Here is a 20,779-nt window from a genome sequence, read left to right as displayed (position 1 = left end):
TGCATATAATTCTGATCTAGGAAAGGGCTGTACTTTGTACAGGTCACAGCAGACTCACAAAGCTACATGCAATGTAACTGTAGTCAACTACCTATTACTGATAAGTATTGAACCGAGAAACACAAGAAATTGAAAAGTCAGAAAATTGAATGGTGGAAGCTAATTCAGTTTGCCTTTTTTCCCTTAAGCAATAGCTTCATACAATTATTTCTGTGTACATCAGCAAGCATACCTTCCTGAAGCTGCCTTGTGTACCTTTTCTATAAGTAGTTTTCATTTCAAAGTTAGCATGTTAAATAATAGAATTTAAGATTTAAATGTTATAAATTTGCATGTGATTTAAGCTAATATATATACACATCAATTTTTAAAATAATAAAAGTACATTTTTATCCCATATGTAATTTACATCTAATGTCCACCTTATTACTCTGTATACTGAAACATCTACAGACCATTTTATAAAAACAGTTCCTCCTCTCCGTTAGTTTGGGTATGCAAAGATTAGCAAAAAGTTGAACTGTGTGCATGTATGTATGAGGTGTTCTTATATATCATTGGTTCTCAACCTGCGGCCCGCGGGCCACTTGCAGCCAAATCAGCTCACAGCTACAGTCCTTGTGACCTCATTGGCATACAGGTAGTATATATATTGTGTGGATGCCGCCCACATAACACAGAGAGAGCTGCATATGCAGCCTACAATGGTAAATAGGTTGAGAACCACCATTATGTATGAACACACATGGTAGCTGTAAGCTGGAGTTGGGAGTAGCAGGAAGTTCTGCTCAGGGAACCCAACCTTCAGGCAGCAAAGATGATCCACTGAAGAGCATAAGGAGGATTTGTTTACAAATGTCTACGGCTGTGTGTCTGTCACGGAATTCACAGATTCGGTGACTTTCCGTGACTTCTGCAGCGGCCGGTGCTGCCTCAGGGGTTGTCCGAGCTGGGCAGGCCCTGGGGCAGCAGCAGCAGTTTGGGTGTGTGGGAGGGGGCTCAGGGCTAGGGGGTTGAAGTGTGGGGAGATGAGGGCTCTGGCTGGGGGTGCGGGCTCGGGTGGGGCCTGAGATGAGGGGTTTGGGGTGAGTGTGTGGGCTCTGGGGTAGGGCCAGGGATGAGGAGTTTGGGGTGCAGGCTGCCCCAGGGGCTGCGGCGGGGAGAGAGGACTTGCACTCCCCCCCCCCCCCCGCCCTCTCTCACCGCAGCAGCCCGGGACTGGGGGAGAGGTGCATCTGCGCGGCCCTTGATAGCTTGCTGCATAGCTGTGCTGCTTAGAGGGAACTTAAGAGGGGAGGGGAGTTGGCTTCTTACGTGGGGACCGATGCTGGAGACTAAAGATCCCAATATTTTGTATTTCTCACAGACTAGCAGGTTTAGTCTTCAGGTTGTTTGGAGAGTGGTAAAACATTAAATGCATATGTTTGAGTACATGAATGTGAAGGCATGTGAGGGGACTGGTGGAAGAGAGAGAGTATATAATGAGTTAAAAAGTAAAGTATTGAGAGATTTGAGAGTGAAAAGTGGAGAGAAAAAAATAGGTCAGAAGTAGACAATACAGTAAGACTGGGGGGGGGGGGGGCGGGGAGACAGCTATAAAGAAGTGGAGAAAGAAAAGAAGAAACAGACACTAAGGAAAAGAGGGGGAGAGATTCCAAGATCTGTTTCAGGAAAGAAGGGAATAGAGGAGTGAAGCCACGATGGAAAAGAGGGGATAACAAAAATGAGAAATGTAATAAGTTACACTTTTAAGTTACTAAATAAAAAGTTTGACAGTTAGCATTAAATACAATATGCAAAGTGGTTCTCAAATTTTTGTACCGGTGACCCCTTTCACATAGCAAGCCTCTGAGTGCAACCCCCCTTATAAATTAAAAACACTTCTTAATATATTTAAGACCATTATAAATGCTGGAAACAAAGCGGGATTTGGGGTGTAGGCTGACAGCTCGCAACCCCCCATGTAATAACCTCACGACCCCCTGAGTGGTCCCGACCCCCAGTTTGAAAACCCCTGAAGAAATGGTGCACAGTTTTATTCCTTTAAATTGCAAGGGTCTTGACTGCTTAGATATTTTTCATCCTGGCCAGTAGGCACAGTTCTTGGGCTAACTAGGAGAGTCAGGTAAATTTTCAGACTGTGATAATACATACAAACGATTGGAAATCCTGAATAGGTTCTAAATTGGCCTGGCTGGAAACACACATTCTGTTGTTGTGAAAAACTTTGAAGTTTTTTCATTTGTTTCCATTCTGATGAAATTTTTGAGAGCTTGAGCCACTCCAAAGTAGCCAGTAGCCCGCTGCTTAAGGCTGTCATTTTGGGAAGTGTAGGACTCAATTTCAGGTCCCTGCTCCAAATGCATGGAAAAGGCTGTAATGTACAGACTTACACATTTTAAAGTGTGTATGAAATTTTAAAACAATGAACCAACTTTAATCAGACTTGGATTCTTTCTCCATCCTATGTGAGGAATATGAAATAAATCAAATTTGACATTGGATATCATCCCTCATTGTCTTAAGCAAAAGGTCACCTAGATGATGTGGAAAAAAGTCTCCTGTGTATTTTTCCCCACCATCTCTGGGAATTTTGCTGAAACTTAATAAATATTTCATTTTTTGGCTGAGATGAGACACTGAAAACTTCAGCCTAAATTAATTTGGATGGGGGGAAAATAAGTCGAGTTTAAAATAGAACCTGGAACTCAATATTAACTATAGAGTTTGCTACCAATGAAGCCCATACAGGCAAACCCTGTCTCTTGCAAACTCCAGTTCTTTCAAAATTGTTTAGTCCAAAGTATCTGTGTGTTCCCCAGTCTTAAGCTACCAGACCCCCTGGATTTTACAAAAGATTTGTTCCTGGGCGCCCTCTCCCCCCCAAGATACTTTATTTTACAAAAGTTTACTTGTAATAGCCTAAGAGAAACTTGGAACCCCAGCACCATAGAGATGCTTATTGGCAAACATAATTATTTTTTAATGTGGAACTCCTGCATCTAAAATGAGTTGGTATTTATAATTATTTTTCTTAATTTTATCCAGATTTTCTACCTGTCAAAGGCATATGCCCTCATTGAGTTCCAACTAGGTGGTGAATTTTGTGTTAACTGGAAAACATAAAATGCGTATTTTTTTTTTTTTTTTTTTTTTTTAAAGCAAGCTTGTTTTAACTGCAAACTTTTTTTAATTGCAGCATAACTCCACAAATTTACCAGAAATATTTCTTCAGACAGATTAAAATATGAGACGTTTCAGCACAAACAGCCTTTTTTAATATAAATGATTAAAAATAGTGGCTTACTATTTGACTCTGACAGATTTATTGATTATGGTCATGGGAATGAATTTGCAATAAAGAATAGTTATTGGTCTGACAATTATATATTATAATTTCTTGATAGATACCCAGCAACATATTGATATGTTTGATACTTGAAATTGGAATTTTGGTGCAATCCAGAGTTAACATTGACTAACTATAATGGCTAGGAAAGAGACATTCTGAGTAAAGTGAAGGAGAGGAAAGGGAACAGTTAGAAAAGAGAAAAAAATAATGGTAACTAAAGATATTTGCCCTTGTCATTCAGACTAGAAATATTGTTTTCTGAAAATCCATTTTGAATGTTGATATGCAAAAGTATTTGTGAGGAGGGGTAAGTAACCTTAAGAAAGGAATGGGTACATGACCTTTACTTCTAAATATGACTTTCTCTCCCCTCCTCCCCTTTTATGGATGGATAAAATGGGATATAAATTTAATTGTTATTAGACACACAGACATTGGGGTCTCCTTATTTGAGTATGTCTGAAATTTATTTTCATGGTCTCTCTCCCTATCTAAGTGCTAATACACCCCGTGGATTTTTAGGACAGCGTATCACAATGTGACACCTGTTGTTTGTGTGAAATTTACTTAATGGAAGTCTAATTTCAGCAGAAAAGCTTTTGTTGCAACACACTTTCAGCCATATTCAGTCAAATATCCCTTTGGAGTATATAGAACAGATAAGTTTCCATGGCACCTAATACTTACTTAACTGACATATTTGGTATTTCTACACAGCTGTGGAATACTAGCACTGGCTTTCTATTCTGTTTCCTTGCTTGTGTAGACATTGCACCTATGATGGTATAATGGTTCTGGCTACTACTGATACCCTCCGTCAGAGCAGTATCTAAAAAACAAAAACTGTCAGCACAGGCGTACCAAATCCAGATATATGTAATGGCAAATACTTGTAGAATGATGGGGGAGGGGATCAGGGGAAAACTTGCATCAACCATTTGAAGCTAGTAGTTCTGCTCCCAGAACCAAAAGATTGTGTATCAGTTTTATACATCTTAATACACTTTGCAACTTTTTATTTAGTAATAATTTTGTTGCATGATACATATGCACAAAGCAGTGAATGCACCAACTTGGCAGGAGCCGATGTGCTTTGGTGAAGGGTTTTTTCTGTACTTGTTGAAATGCTTTAGCTATCAAAGATCTCTTTGATCAGTGTATTAGTAGGGAATTAGTGCTTTGGAAAGGTCCAAGACCAACATCCCTGGATACTGGATTGTTCTCTTTGGTAACAGAACAACTATGAGAATATAGGATTTGCCATAGTAGAACAGACTGGGCGTCTCTAACAGTAGACAGTACTAGATGTTTCGGAAGGAAGTACATTGGACAGTTATGAAATAAACTATCAAAGGGGGAGGTTTCTTCCTAACTCCTGTCAGTTAGGGATAGTCTACACTGCAGCTGGAAGGGTGTTTCCCATCATGGGTAGACCGATATGCTAGCTGTGCTCCAGCTAGTATGCTGAATACAGCATTGTGGCCATAGTGGTACAAGCGGCAGCTCAGGCGAGCCATCTGGGTGCAAACTCCCCTGATATCATGGGTATGTACTTAGGTAGTTAGCTGATGCTGCTGTGACCACACTGCTATTTTTAGCAGACTGGCTTGAGTGTGTCTGTCTGCTCGCCCAGGCTGGGAAGTCCGTCCCAGTTTCTGTTTAGATGTTACCCATTGTGCTTGAAACCATGAAGCTGAAGGGTTTGTCTGTGCTGGGTGATACCATAGTAAAAGGAGGTAGTGCTTGATGGGAGGTGGGAATCTAGGTCCCAGTCAAGGTCTCATGGGAGTCCACAATGAATAAGGCAGGACAGATGAACCCAATTCTATAGTTGCTGTTCTGGTTGATGTTGGCAGCTGTTGCTGTGGAGCTTCATAGATTTCAAGGCCAGAAGGGATAGTTATGATCATCTGCTCTAACCTCTTGTATAACACAGGCCATAGAACTCCCTGAATTACTTCCTATTTGAACTAAAATATGTCTCTTGAAAACAAATACATTCTTGACTTAAAAGTTGCCAGTGATGGAGAATCAGTAAACTGTTTGTGGCTAACTATTCTCACTGTTAAAAATGTACACCTTATTTCTAGTCTCAATTTATGTAGTTGCAACTTCCAGCCATTAGATCTTATTAAACCTTTTGTCTGCTAGACCGAAGAGCCCCAAAAGACTCTCGGAAAGACTGTTTTGTGGTGACTGTCTTGAAAGAGAATTATTTCTTGTAAAGCATTTCCTATGTGAAGGTCGTTGGTACTGTTATATGGCACAGTATCCCTTAGGATAAAATTTATCTAGTGTAACAGGATAGTCTCATTATCCGTATCTTATTTTTAATTGTTTGTATTTAGTAGTTCATTGTGGCCGAAATGCACCAAGAGTTGGCCAATCCAGTTTTAAGCCACTACTCCATGAGATTAGCAAAGGTGGTAAAATACAGTATTACATTATGACAACAACAAAATAATGTTTGAAATCACATAGAAGCAGATAGTTTGAGGAAAGGGTTGACAAGTGACAACCACATCCTGTATGGCTGCATGATTAGTTATGAAGATAGCAAAAATATGTTAAGTGACTGGAAACCAATAAATGTCAGTGACGAAATTCATCTCTGTAGTAACTGCCAGCTCTAGTGAAGTAACAACAGGGATGAACTGGGCTGAATGTGTCACAGGATATGTGCAATTCTCTCGTATAGTTTCTTTGCATTTTTGACTGTCATGGGATGTAACTGTGCTTAAAGAGATCAGCAAAATGTCACCACTATCTCAACAAGCTGAGAATTTGACATATTTGAATGAGATCCTTATTCAACTGCGTTGTTGTTCTTTCAGCAGTCAGTCAGCATTACAACAGAGGAGAGGCAGACTCAACTTACGCAAGTAATGAGATTTATGCAAAACACACAAAAGCTTCTGAAGGTAAAATGAAAGGTATAGATAGAGTATATGATATAGATTTTTTTGGTTTGTATTTAGATTTAGAAATATAATGGGGCGGGGGGGTGGGGGGGAGAGAAGGGAAAGCAGGCCACCTGCAGCCATTTCCTCTTCTTCCTTCACCCCCCACTCCGAAGACTTTTGCAGGAGTAAGCAGATGCCATATTGTGAGTTTAATGTTCTATTTGAAGTCGTACATCATTTGACATCACATCTGGTTGCTGTGGAAATGATGTGTCACAAATAGAAAATGAGTACTTCAGTTAGGTAATAAACTATAGAAGGAGATGCAGTGTTGTCTTTTTAAAGACACATGGTTATGGTAATCAGAAGTGAAGTGTGAAAATCACAGGTTAATAGTCCTATCATGCATTTTATGTAGTGCCTTTCATCCTAAAAGATTGAAAAGAACTGAACGAATTGCAGATTCTGCCACTGAAAAAACAGCCTGTCCTGGAATTGAGTGTGGCTGATAATTTTAAGTTGTCTGAGATGCAAATTCTTTATAACGTAACTTACAATTATTCAGAAAAAAGAAACTATTTGTGTTTAAAAATTGTGTGTGATAGAAATGAATGATTTGTACTGTATTGTTTGTCCTCCAGTGATCTCCATATGTCTCTGAACCTTTGATTTCAGAAGAATCATTGTTATACCTAATTCAAGATCCATTTAGCAATCCAAAGAATTTAGTTCATGTAATGTGACCTTGATGCCTCCTGAGCCGGCAGCGTGTGGCAGCTTTGAAAGGGGGATGGGAAATCAGGCATCATATAGTCATGCATAAATAATTCAAGGGGAATCTAAACCTGCTGATAGAGGCATGCTCTGTTTAACAGTAAAGCTTTGTACAGTCAGCAAGATATCTTGATAAGTATGTGACCTGCCATAGAATGTCAGTTAACTGCTGTCAAGCAAATTGATTTGTGCTAGAGATGGCAAACTGAATTAAAGTTAGGAAAACAAAAAGATATTCTATTATCTGCTGCCTTTAACTAACAGAAAATTGTAAACATGAAAAGAGAGGAACATACTACTGTTCAAAACCTGTACTTAAAATGCATGAAAAAAATCTGGTAACTGAGAGAGTTTTTCCTCAAGTTGTTCAATTAGTCGTAGGAGACTCCTTGACACACAGTGGTTAGCACAGAAAGTCTTCTTAACTGCTTGGCAGCAATTCACTTTTATGATGGCGAAAATAAACAAAATCTGTTTTCTCCTAATGGAATGGCATAAATCAGAATACTGTTTTAAAGCAGTATCCTGATGTATTTTTCTGAAAATGTTACTATTAAATATCAGCTTATCAGAATGTAGTGACGTAGCCGAAAGAGGAATTGGCATACCATATCAGATCATTTAGTCCAGGAGGATACTGTGTCTGCCAATGATAGCATCAGGTGCTTCAGAGAAGGCCCAAGAAATCCTGTGGTGAAGGATCATGGAAAAACCTGTAGACTTGGACTTCTTCCTAATCGTCACCCGTTAAAGATTGGTTCATGTCTTGGACCGTGGGGGTGGTTATATCCCTTCTGATTATTCTGTCCAACATAACTGGCTGATCTTTTTGATCATACTAAGCTCTGGCCTCCATCATATCTTGTGGCAATGAGTTCCATAGGCATTGCTTATTTAAGTGTTGCCTTATATAACTTGTTTTTCAATTTCATAGAATGACCCCTTGCTGTTGTAATACAAGAGAAGGTAAATGTGTTGAATGATCAAAGAACTATTTTGTATACCTCTGTTATGCCTCCTCACTACACTAAACAGCTGCAGTCTTTTCAGTCTCTTCATATGGGAGTTTTTCCTTGTCTCTTTCTTTGCCATCTTTCTTTTGGACCTTTTCTATTTTTGTTCTTTTTTGAGATAGGGTAGCCAGAACTGCAGATAATATTCCAAATGAAGGTGTACCATCAGCTTCTATAAAACATATTTCCTATGTTCGGCATCCCAACACTTGAGCTGTTTCCAGAAGAAACATTTGGGTGTTTTATTGAAGAATTATAGTTAATTCAGAACCCAGCAGTTTGCATTAGTGCAGTCTGTTTTTTGTTCCACTTTGCCTTGATATAGTCATGATCGAATTTTGTCTTTGTTTGCTACCCATGTGCCTAAATGGTTAGGTCATTCTGAAGTGCTGCAGAGTTTTCTCTAGTCTTCACTAAGCTAAATAATTTTTTGTCATCTGTATATTTTTCACATTGTTGTTCATTCATCCACTCGTCTGGATCAGTAATAAGATACTACAGGTCCTGGAACAGATCCTTGTGGTACCCCAGTATTAACCCTTTGTCATAATGAAAGTTCATCACTTATTCCTACTGATTTTCTGTTTTACCCACTTCCTGATGGTATTTTTACCTTTCCTCTGATGCATAGTTAGTTCCTTGAATAACATCTTGTGAGGGATTCTTGACCAAGACTTTTTTGAAAGTCCAAATAGCAGATAAAATATAGTTTATTTTGTGAAACATTTAAAGATTTTTAGTAGATTAAAGAGAAACTGTTTCCTTTACAGAAACTATGCTATCTTCTTCTTATATCATTTTTCTCAAGGTGTTTTATAATTACTTGGTAACTGTCTTTTCAAACAATGTATCTGCAGTGGAACTAAGTTTATTGGTCTGTCATTTCCCACAATATTTCCTAGTACCTTTTTTAAAATGATAGGCACTGGGACAATATTTACAACTTTTCGGTCCTCTGTCATATTAGGTAATCTGTTTTACTTTTAAAGTTCCTCCAAATGTTTGCCATCTGTTTGGGGACTTTATCCCTTACCAGATTTATTCAACAACCTCCTCTTTTGACATATCAATCTCCAATAGCACTTTATCTTTTCTTTTTTAATCAGAGTAAGACTGAGATCGGTACCTCACCAATATCTCTTATAGTGAAGGATGATGTAAAGAAATAACTTAACTTATCTTTTCTGTAATGTCTTTATCTTCCTTAATTCTATTAATCCAAAGAAACCACTAGTCTTCATATGCTTAATTTCATATGTTTTCTTTTCTTAGCTTTTTGCTCTTCAAATCTTTTAGCCTTCCTAATACCAGTACTTTCTACCTGCCATAGCTTGTGCTCCTTTCTGTTGAATTTGTTAGATTGGATTTTCATTTTCTGAAGGTTATTTGTTTTGTCTCAAATAACCATGAGGATTTTATGTACTTAAGGGTATTAGTGCAGCATCATGCCAAATGAGGTTTTGTTTTATTTTTCTTTTAAATCCGTATACTTGCCTACCCAAATTCTTCTCCTATAGATCGTTTACTTGTATACTTCACTGTAAAATATCTCTAAAACACAAAGTTTAAAAAAAGCAGAAGTTTTAAATTTTTCCAATAACCTAAAAATAGTGCTAAATTTCTATTCTTTGGTAACATCTGAAGGGGTTAATGTCAACATTTGACTTGTATATAAATAATTCCCTTTGAAATTTTTGTGTTTTTAAGCTTCACAATGAAGATGATCCTCCAGAGTCAACTGTTGAGGAGCCATCCACTTCTACAGAGACTGCACAAAATTCTCAACCAGCAGCTTTATCTGAAGCAGATGTTTCTCCTCCACCTTATTGTAGTATTGCTGTAGAAGCAGCTGCAACCTCAGGTATTTTTCCTTTATTATATAACCGCTCTAGGTAGTATTACTGTTGGAGAGAGATCGTGAGTCAGCTACTGATTTGGGGGCGTATGATGCCGCCTTTTTTTTTAATACTTACTGTTACTTGATTAAAGGTGACCCACAGATGTATGTTTCTCTTTTGTGTGTTTTTTTTTTTTTTTTTTTTTTTAAACCAAAACCCAGGCAACTTTTGGAATTGTGCTGACTGCCCAAATTACCATACTGTGCAAATAGCGTATTATTAGCTCAAGATACCCCTTATTATTATTATTTTTTTAAGTTCTGTGTACTTTAACTCCACAGTCAATCTTTGGCTCTTATTCAGAATAGTCCCCAGGTTTGAAGGATCAGGGCCACAATGCATACATTTCCCATGTGAATACCATGAATAAATGTCCACACATGAAGTATTTGCAAAAGAAGCACCTCTGCTGGCATCATTTAATCAGCTGCAGAATCCGGTTATATGCTGATGCCGGGGTATAAAGGGAAGCCAAGTACTAGACACTAGTTAATATTGCTTGGTTTTGCAATGTATTAATATTTTGTACACTTTGGTATATAAGTAAAATGTCCTAAAACAAAATTTGTTGTTCATGTTACTTTTTTAAAAGCAATACTTTACATACTAACTTAGCAAAATTGAGCCATTCCAAGAATAAGCAATTGTCCTGCCTCGGTAGACCAGCTGCAGTTTGCAGCAGGGCTCTGCAGTTGATGAGATGTGACATGACCAGGAGAGGCCTCAGTTCACTACTTTTTCTTTTTTCTTTTTTCTTTTTTTTTTTTTTTTTTAAAGAATCTGAAACTCTTCTTTTAGGATGTTTCTTTGCACCCTTCTTCCACCATCAGATACAATAATTTGCATATGAGTGGAACACTTGCATTTGCTTTTCAGCAGAATGTAATCTTAGTTCCAAAACTCTTTGCCCTTTTGCAGTATCTAGGTCAAACTTTAAATTAATTACTTTTGAGCTGCAGCACTAGGCATCTTTAAATTTGTGATTCACTCTTTCCTGTTCGTTAAAAAAATAAATAAATAAAAAACCGAAAAACTTCTCACAATGTCTGTAAACACTTATAGGTCAAGTTGCTGTAGAACAAAGAGACTGAAATTAATGACTGTACAGTTTAAATGTCACCAGCCTTGCTGTTACTTTAGTGTGCATTCTTTAAGATTCTTGTTGATTATTTTTCTGAGATACAAAGCATGAAACTCATTTTTTGTTTTTAACAGAAACAGAAACACATAATGAATTTTACCCTGTACCACCTCCATATAGTGTAGCTACCTCTCTTCCTACTTACGATGAAGCGGAGAAAGCCAAAGCTGCAGCAATGGCAGCTGCTGCAGCAGAAGCTGCCCAAAGAGTAAGTGAAATATCTCTAAAAATCTTTCAGGGAATCTGTAAACAAAGTTGATTTTGATAATGTACAGTACTCTAAAGTAGTGTTTTAAAAAGCATTAGGCCCATATTTCACTCGATAACAATGATTATAAAAAAAGGTTGATGTCTTTTGGATGCTAAATAGCTTTTAAAATATAGTTAGATATTTGCAAGGCATTCTGAAGATGTGAAGTGCTATAGAACTGTAGAGCTCTTCTTTGAAATACAGCTGTTTGCTAAACACTTTAAAAAGCCACATTCTCTGTTCGATTTTGACTCTATAGCTAGTACATATCTGGAGGTAGGGGAGGAAGCCGATTCATTGAGTTAACAATTACAATTCCTGGGATAGTGCTGTGATATTATGAATGGTTTCTGATGGTAGCAAAGAGGTAACTTAAGTCAGAGAGGTATGTTGCTTTTTATTGCCGACAAAGAAAAAATGGACAAATTGAAACAAATATTCTTGTTCTTTTAGCGCAGGGGTCGGCAACCTCTGGCATGCGGCTCGCCAGGGCCGGGCCGGTTTGTTTACCTGCCCAGTCTGCAGGTTCGGCCGATCGCGGCTCCCACTGGCCACGGTTCGCCGTCCCAGGCCAATGGGGGCTGCGGGAAGAGGCGCAGGCTGAGGGATGTGCTGGCCGTGGCTTCCCGCCACCTCCATTGGCCTGGAGCGGCGAACCGCGGCCAGTGGGAGCCGCAATCGGCCGAACCTTCGGACGCGGCAGGTAAACAAACCGGCCCGGCCCGCCAGGGTGCTTTAACCTGGCAAGCCACGTGCCAGAGGTTGCCAACCCTTGTTTTAGCATGTTCAGGATGATAATGTTGCACTGGCAACCTTAATTATGGTATTTCCTAACTTTTGAGTGCTTGACTTTTCAACCTTACTGTTTTTCATGTAACGTTTTTGTGTGTAATCTGTTTTATATAATATCGGTATATGTGCTGTTCCACCCTCTCCAGCCCCAAGTTTCCCCTTGTTAATTCATTCCTTTTGAAAGATTCTAATCGCACTTTCCTGGTTTTCATTATACATTTAAATTCTAAACTAAGTGACATTTAAAAAGTCATTTAAGTGAAAACAGAATATTTAAAATAATGAAATGGTTTGTTTGTCTGTAATAAATAGCTTTCTCTTAACACTGTTCTTTAGTTCTTTTGTCTTATGTTTGTTTTACATGCTTAGCACGGCCAGTTTAGGGAGTCTAGGAGTCTGTTTGATGAAATATTCCTCAGTCCACCAGAGGTATGGTACAGTTCTATCTAGTTTAGAAATTGCTGTGAATTTTCCTGCTGGTAAACAATGATGGGTTCCCTTACCCACTTCAGAATTATCTTATCACCTCTGAAATCTCAGAATTGTTGCATATGCTAAATATGTGCCATTTTAGAATCTGTATTTGAATTATGCTAATATTTATATCAACCCTTTTTTCAGGGGATTATAAATACAATTCAAAAAATTTATTCTGAAAACCATTTGCGTTATATAGAACTGCACCAGCTAACTGTCAAACGGGTTCCTTAAGACTCTACTCTCTTAATTGACTAGCCAATTTTTCTTAGGGTAGACCCTACATGCCAAGTTTCAGTTATAAGAAAGTTATAAACCCCTGAAAAACGTTCATAATGGAGCTGATGATAGAACCTTATTCATAGTGGCAGTAACAGGTGCCACTAAAATGGAAGATGCTGGAAAGTTAGTGCCTTTCTGTTTACAGGATATGCTATTGTATTTGTGATACTTACTAGATTGCAACATTTAAGGAGGTAAAATGCATTAACAATCTTTTAGTTCTGGTCTTAAAAAACAAATCAGTTGTATAGTCACAAGTATATCATAAGATCTGTAACCGTTACAAAAAATGTGTATGAATCTTTCGGGCTTAGAGTGACCAGGTGTCCCGGTTTTATAGGGACAGTCCTGATTTTTGGGTCTTTTTCTTATATAGGCTCCTATCACCTCCCCACCCCCGTCCCGATTTTTCACACTTGCTGTCTGGTCATCCTATTTGGGCTGCATAATCCACTATATGAACTATACAATAAAAGGGGTTAAGTGAATTAAAGCTTTTGTTTAGCGCTCTAAAGGCATCAAGGGCTTACAGTTGGGAAGCAGAGACAGGTCTTTAATTTTTATAGAATGCTATTGAATCAACATAACTATAACAGCGTTTAAAAGAGAACTGGATAAATTCATGGTGGTTAAGTCCATTAATGGCTATTAGCCAGGATGGGTAAGGAATAGTGTCCCTAGCCTCTGTTTGTCAGAGGGTGGAGCTGGATGGCAGGAGAGAGATCACTTGATCATTACCTCTTAGGTTCACTTCCTCTGGGGCACCTGGCATTGGCCACTGTCGGTAGACAGGATATTGGGCTAGATGGACCTTTGGTCTGACCCAGTACGGCCATTCTTATGTAACATTATGTGTTTGTAGCAGTTTCCACCTATTTAAAAAAAAATCTTTATAAAAAGATATTAAGCAATAATGGGGATTCAGTTCAGGTCACCACATGTCCAAAAAATTAAAAAATTCAGAGACCCCATTAAAAACACCAGTAGGAGGCTGGGGGTATTTACTTTTCAAGAAAGACTGAAACATCTAAAACAAAACTATACAAAACAAGATTTTCTGTACAGTAACTCCTCACTTAGTCATCCAGGTTAATGTTGTTTCGTTGTTAAGTTGCTGATCGGTTAGGGAGCATACTCGTTTAAAGTTGCACAATGCTCCCTTATAACGTTGTTTGGCAGCCGCCTGCTTTGTCCACTGCTTGCAGAAAGAGCAGCCCGTTGGAGCTAGCTGGTGGGGGCTTGGAATCAGGGTGGACCGGCAGCCCCCCATCAGCTCCCCGCTCCCCTAAGTTCCCTGTGCAGCAGCCGCCCAGCAGGCTATCAATTTCCGGCAGTTCAGCTGTCCCTCCCCCCACTGCCATGTGCTGCTGCTGCTCTCTGCCTTGGAGCTGCTCCTGGGAGCCTCCTGCTTGCTGTGCGGTGGGGGGAGGGGGGAGAAGAGCGGGGCTAATGTCAGGGTGTCCCCTTCCCCCCTGCTCCTGCCCCTCGCTTACCCCATTTTCATAGAGCAGGGAGGGAGGGGACACGACAGGGCTCAGGACGGAGGGAGCGTGCTGGCAGTGGGGGCTGTCTCAACTTGCTGATCTACTTAAAAAGGCAATGTGCTTAGAGTGGAGTCGGCGTACTTAAAGGGGCAATGCGCATCTCTCTCACACGTACACGGACACGTATTTTTGGTCATACCCGCTGAAATACTACTTCATTTGTAAAATTATAAGTTTATACTTTGCTGTGGCTAAAAACAGTAAATAAGCAAATAAATAATCTTGCTAGTTTGGTATTATATGTCTGTTTTTCCCTTAATGTAGATGAACTAAAATAATATTAATATAAAATTAGGGCTGATGGGTGGGGGGGAGAGACTCTTTAAGAAGCTAAAAGAATTTATATTTTCTCTCCTGACCATTATGCTGTTTGCAGCAAGAGGAAGCCTGTCTTGCCACTTTTAAACAACGGCATCATTATTTTTAGCTTTTTATCACCTTTTATGCACTTAGCCTTAAGTACACATCTTAAATACACATTTTCAAACCTTCTATTAAAATTCCTCTAAACAGATAATACAGATTTCACATGTATGGATAAGAATTTTATTGTGTGAAAGTTGCTGTTTCTAGTTTAGCGTTTAAGATTGGACCTGGAATAAGATCAAATAACAGTGAAAGGGTCAGTGTTTGGGTGCCCAAAACTACATGAAGTGGCTTTAAAATATTTATATTTTTGGTACTTTAAAGAGGACTGTTGTACACTATTTTTTGGTCAGTTACAACTTTGCATTTTTGCCATGTAAATTCATAATTATCAAATTAAATAAATATATAAATATATAAAGAGAGAGAGAGAGAAAAAAATATATATATATATATTTCTCTAACTGTATCATGACACCTAAAATTCTATGTGTAAGCAAGACAAATGCCAAACTACGTATACATCTTATCAAAATCGAAGATTGAGATGAGGACATTTAAATCATTAAAACAAAGCAAGGATTAGGTATTTCAGTGTTTTAACCTGACGGAGGAATTTTGAGGATCATTATCTTGTAGGTGTCTCCTCGTATGTGACTTGACTTCTTAAAGAAGATAGAAAATAAACTGTGATGCTTATCCTGAGAACTGGTTTACAGTTGTGCTAGAGGTCTGCTAGGGCCATATTTTGAAGCGCAACCTGGATTTCCCACCCACCTGAAATCTGTCAGCACTACCATCTCTTCTTTTGGGCTCTGCCTGGTGGGGACTTTATGTGCCTGTGATCTGTCTCTAGCTGCCTCATGCCCATGGGGTTGGTGTAGCAGCAGCTGTATGCCCCATTCCTGCCCATCTACACCTCACTGCACCGTATGGCATGCTGAGTGACTGGCACTCAGATTCATCAGCACACTCACTCCTCAGTGTGCACACCCAAACCTAACACTTGTAATTGGCTCTTGTTGGGTGCAGGCGCCTGTTGAGTTGCAAAGATCTAAATTGTGCCCCCTGTGGCACCGTGTTAGTGAAGCTTTTGATTTGCTTTGATACATTATTTTGAAGTGTGCTACCAGATGAGATTGTCTAGGATGGCAATCATTACTGTAACAGGAGCTTATTTTGTGCCCATGACAGTAGTTCATGCTAGAATTTCCCAAAATGTACATCGGGAAGCCCTAAGCAGTGTAGTTAGGGCTTGAAAAGAAAAATATTTTGTCAGAGAAAATGACAGCTCTAATATAAAATGTGTACTACTTAGGTTTGATTGGATAGGGTATAGTGGTATAGTGCATTTATATTTAAATCATTTTATTTAAACTTAGATTATTTAATAAGTGTGTATATATTTGGGATTATGTAAGCCTGCAAGTTTAGCATCTTAAGAAACTAGGTACTTCACTGTGTGCTATATTAAACTGACTTTTCTTATTCCAAATACTTAAATTTGGAAGCTTAAAAGCTGGAACTTATCTTAGGTTAGTCTACTTTGGTAGTGTAAAATGTTCTTATGTAAGTTGTCCCCTCTTCTAACCCAACAACTGAAAACTGTATGAAGATCTCACTTTAAAAAGATGAATTAAAATACTTTCTAGCTCTTGCATATAAATATCTTAATACATATTATGTCTTAGATTTTTGTAGGTCACAACCTGTACAAATACAAACTTTTTGCTAGTGCTGGGATCTGAGGCTTCCAATAGACCCTTAAAATCCAGTCTTCACCAACAGTATTTAAATGTGATTGAACTGTAGTTACATAAAAACTGTTTAGAAATAAGGAGCTAAAATGGTGATCATAGCTATGGGAATTATTTAAAAATGTCTCTACAGTAAACATCCTTGTGTATAGTTTATAAAGTATGTTATGTTGAAAGATGACACTTTACTTAAAAACAAAAACCAGAAACCTCAGTGAATTTTGTGGTTCTAAAAATGTGATGACCCCTTGAACTTTAGTAAAAATGTCAAGTATTTCTAATATGGTAAATATTAGTCAACATACAAAATATGAATTCCTTGACAACTTAGTGGTATCCTCTCAAGTTGGAAGAAAATAATTACCTGTTACATGAGGATAAATAGCATTTATTAAAAGTAGTTCATGCTAGAATTTCCCAAAATGTACATCGGGAAGCCCTAATGCATTTATTAAAATGGATATTAGCTATTATGTCTACATATTTGGTTGGCAAGTACACTGCAATTATTTTCTTCTGTTTACACTGAGTACATGAATAGGATATGTTAAAATACATTGGGCTAAATTCATCCATGGTGTAACTCAACTACTGAAGACAGTGGAATTACATTGAGGATGGATTTTTTTCTGCTAGGTGTTGAACATCATTTTGTCTCTCAAATGGTCTGTAGCTCAATTTAAACTGAATATATCAATTCCAATGTATGTGTTCCAGTTTCTTTCTCCAAAGTTCATTTGAGTTTCATTGATAACTGGGCTTGATCATAGTAAAGCAATAAACTTCATTTGTCTATAGCTTAATAGATTTAATAGTATTTTGTTCTTTTGAGGTTCATTTATGTAGATCTGTCAACAAATGGGAGTCTGATGTTTTGAAAATCACAATTAATAGTTTAAATCTACAAGATGACGCATTAGCCTAAAGTTAACTTTCCTTCACTATAAATCCAGGAAGAAGAATATCCACCTCGGGATGACTTCAGTGATGCAGATCAACTTAGAGTTGGCAATGATGGCATCTTCATGTTGGCATTTTTCAGTAAGTTATTTTTACATCCCAGATATTTGAGGTGTATAGTTGAGATTTCCATTGGAACAGCGGAATATGAAAGATAGCCACAGTAAACTGCATGAACACACTGTAACAAATGGAATCTTTTTACTTATATACAGATGTAAAACAGTACCTGTTACTCAGAAAAAGCAAGTATGTTGTGTTTTTTCAGTCACTTCTGAGAATGGTGTTAAAACTAACTTACACCTATCACAGATAGGTCTGAACAAATCCTCAGTTAATAGCCTCAGGAATATCAAGATTATACGGTGGACTGCATCATAAAGTTCTAACAGCTGCAGAACTACTAACTTGAATTAAAAAATCTGGATGGCAGAAATGTGATTAATTACTCTTCTACCTGAAAATCTACCTGTAATACACTTATATGGGTGGCTTACAGACTAAATAGCTATGGAGGGATTTGTTCAGACATACATAGTATTAATCTTTTTCAGGTTGAACTAACTTAGGTATGTAAAATATAACTTTAAATTATGATCAGTTTAATAATGTAAAGCACTGTCTCCAGATAATCTTTGGATTGCCACCAACACTGCCTTAGCACTTACATTCACTGAAACTGTGTGCTGTGCACCATTTCTTTTCTATCAAATATACAGTAAAAGCTTTGTTATCTGGCATGTTAGGGGAATGGGAGGGGTACTGGTAAGTGGAAAAATTCTGGTTAACTAAGAGGGAAGGAGTTTGGATGTGGGAGGGGATGCGGGAGGGGGTGCCGGATCCAGGCAGTACTTACCTTGGGCAGCTCCCCGTAAGCGGCTACTTGTCCCTGCTGCTCCTAGGCAAAGGCATGGCTAGGCAACTGCCTCTGCCCGCAGGCGCCACCTCCCAGCCAATGGGAGCTGCGGAGCCAACGCTTGGGTTTAAACACCAACAGGGAAGAAGGAAATGATTTAAAGTTCTGCAAGTGGTTATGTTAAAGAGAAATGGGATGAAATAATGAAAGGGGTACTTCAGCATGGAAATAAAAACTACACACTTTCCAGAGGGTGAGATCTGTAAGAGTTTGGAGAATTGTCCCCATTCCTTGGGGTATGTAAAACTAGATAATTCTGAGTTATTCCCTACAGTACATTTTCTTGTGGTTTGCCCTAAGAGGGACATAACTCATTTTCTGTTGCTATGTCTACACTGCACATCACTGGCAGTGGTGTGTAAGGTACGTTTTGGTACACACCACAGTGAAAAGTAGGTAGTGTTCGCGCTGCACTGTGTAGCTACATGCTTCTGTGAAAGGCCCTGGTGAGGAGAGGCAGCAAGGAAAGGCTCAGCAGTGGGGAGCTGTTTGAGCACTGGGGAAACTACACTGCTAAAAATAAAGTTGATGTGGAGACACTGCTTGAGCGAGTAGGGTTCAGATGTGTCCTTACTCCATTCGCCTAAGCATTGCCTTACCATCTGCACTGCTATTGGTAGGGTTCGTGTAGTGCATGTGCTGTACATGCCGCTGAAAGGAGTGTGCGGTGTAGACAGACCCTATGATTGACTGACTAGCTTCCAGCTTTACATTGTGATTTTTGAAACCAAAGATCCCCTAAAACCAGATTTGCCGCTTTTAGTTTTAATTGTGTAAAACAGCAAAGGGGTCATTCATTATCTAAACTTGTTTTAGCTCAACTGAGAGAGAATCAGACAAACTTTTACTGTCCAGCTGGTGTTCAGAATCAGTTTATGATCTGTAGCTACCATCTAGTGGTAAAACTCTAAATTGCATTGAAAGTCATGTTTTTAAGCCATCTAGTGGCCATGTCTGTATTTTACAAATGGCAGGGGAAACCTCAGTGCTGGTACATTTAATAAAAAAAATAATAAAAAAAAAATCATATAATCTAGAGTTCTATATAAGCAAATATGTTTCCTCATAGAAATATAAGTATAGCATGTGCTGGAAGTGGTACATTGTAGGAGTAAAATAGTGATTCATATAGATAAAAACAACAGCAGAATGAATACTAAATACATCTTTAGTAGAAGCTATTGCTGACATTAGCTGCCTTCGCGTCATGTAAAAAATGAGACATGGGAGTTCAGTAGCATCTTATTTTTATGCTGTAAAATATTTGTTTCAGAAGCATTATAGCTGAACAGCAAATCTGGACATAAATTAAATGATTAAAACTAAAAATATTGAACATAATTTATTTTTTCTTCATCCAAAATATATAGCAAAATTGTATGTGTCTTTAGCTGAGCCCTCTTCAGGATCACATCTTAATGTAGACTGGTTATAGGTTGAATTCCACATTCAAAGAGATTATCCAAAAATCAGATAGTATAAGGATAGAAATGAATAAATATGAGAGAGAGCCAGGATTAGTAATGTTGAAGAACATGGCAGTAGTTTGGAACAATAAATTAATCCATCAGAGCAGATTATGCCAATTTTCTACCAATATTTGGACATAGTTGTAAAGGGAAATGCTGAGGTTAAGGAGTATAAATGAATAACAAGAAAAAAGTGCCATGCAATGAGGCTTTATGGCACATGGTAGAAATTGTGGGGATGCCAAGGGAGATATTCCTAATTGTTCTTAGGTGTGTATTTCTGGTATCTTAGAGCTTAAGAAGAGTGGCTAGTTCTTGTTCGAGTAGTGTCCCTGTGGGTGTTCCACTTGAGGTGCACGTGCACCCCATGTGCCTTCGATCAGAGATTTTTGGCAGCAGTACTCGTTCGGTCTGCCCATGCACCCCAGGCATCCTCTTGCCCTGTACTGAGGGTATTTAGAACTGCGACAGCTGAACTGCCTTGAGTTCCTTCTCAACCATGCTGGCCAAAGATGGAATGTGCATAGTACTCCGTACTTGTTCTTAATATTTTCTTTTTATAATAGCTTCTCTCTCAGTTAGTTAGTGTGGTGTTTCTTTTTGGAGGTCTTTTTTCCATTGGTTGAGGCTTTTGCCTCCTACCTCCACGCCCCCCTGTTTGAAGAAATCTGTTTTTATTTTTGGGGCATGCCTAAGTCCCCAGGTTTCTAACGTTGCCTCACTTGCTGGGAGTCCTTCCCAGTTAGCGATGGCAACTTGCACTGTCTTCTGTCTTCAGGGATTCACACCTGCTTTCAAAGTGCAAAATCTGCATTAGTTTTAAGAGCTGCTCCAGGAGGGGCAGGGAGATTAACTTCATCTCCTTATGATGAGACGCTCCTTTTG

The 20,779-nt window shown here is 38.6% G+C and overlaps 1 protein-coding gene across 1 annotated transcript in view; it reads left to right on the top strand.

Annotated features, from left to right (window-relative positions):
• NDFIP2 (Nedd4 family interacting protein 2) overlaps nt 1-20,779 on the top strand; it is a 73,293-nt gene that overhangs the window by 19,713 nt on the left and 32,801 nt on the right. The window contains exons 2-4 of the mRNA XM_065400864.1: nt 9,750-9,903; nt 11,156-11,289; nt 17,503-17,590. Of these exons, the coding sequence (XP_065256936.1) occupies nt 9,750-9,903; nt 11,156-11,289; nt 17,503-17,590 (376 nt within the window). The remainder of the gene's footprint in view (nt 1-9,749; nt 9,904-11,155; nt 11,290-17,502; nt 17,591-20,779) is intronic.

The sequence above is a fragment of the Emys orbicularis genome, chromosome 1 (assembly GCF_028017835.1).
Source record: "Emys orbicularis isolate rEmyOrb1 chromosome 1, rEmyOrb1.hap1, whole genome shotgun sequence".
Classification (NCBI taxonomy): Eukaryota; Metazoa; Chordata; order Testudines; family Emydidae; genus Emys; species Emys orbicularis.
Note: the sequence above shows the minus strand (reverse complement) of the source record. Positions and strands in the feature narration are given on the sequence as shown.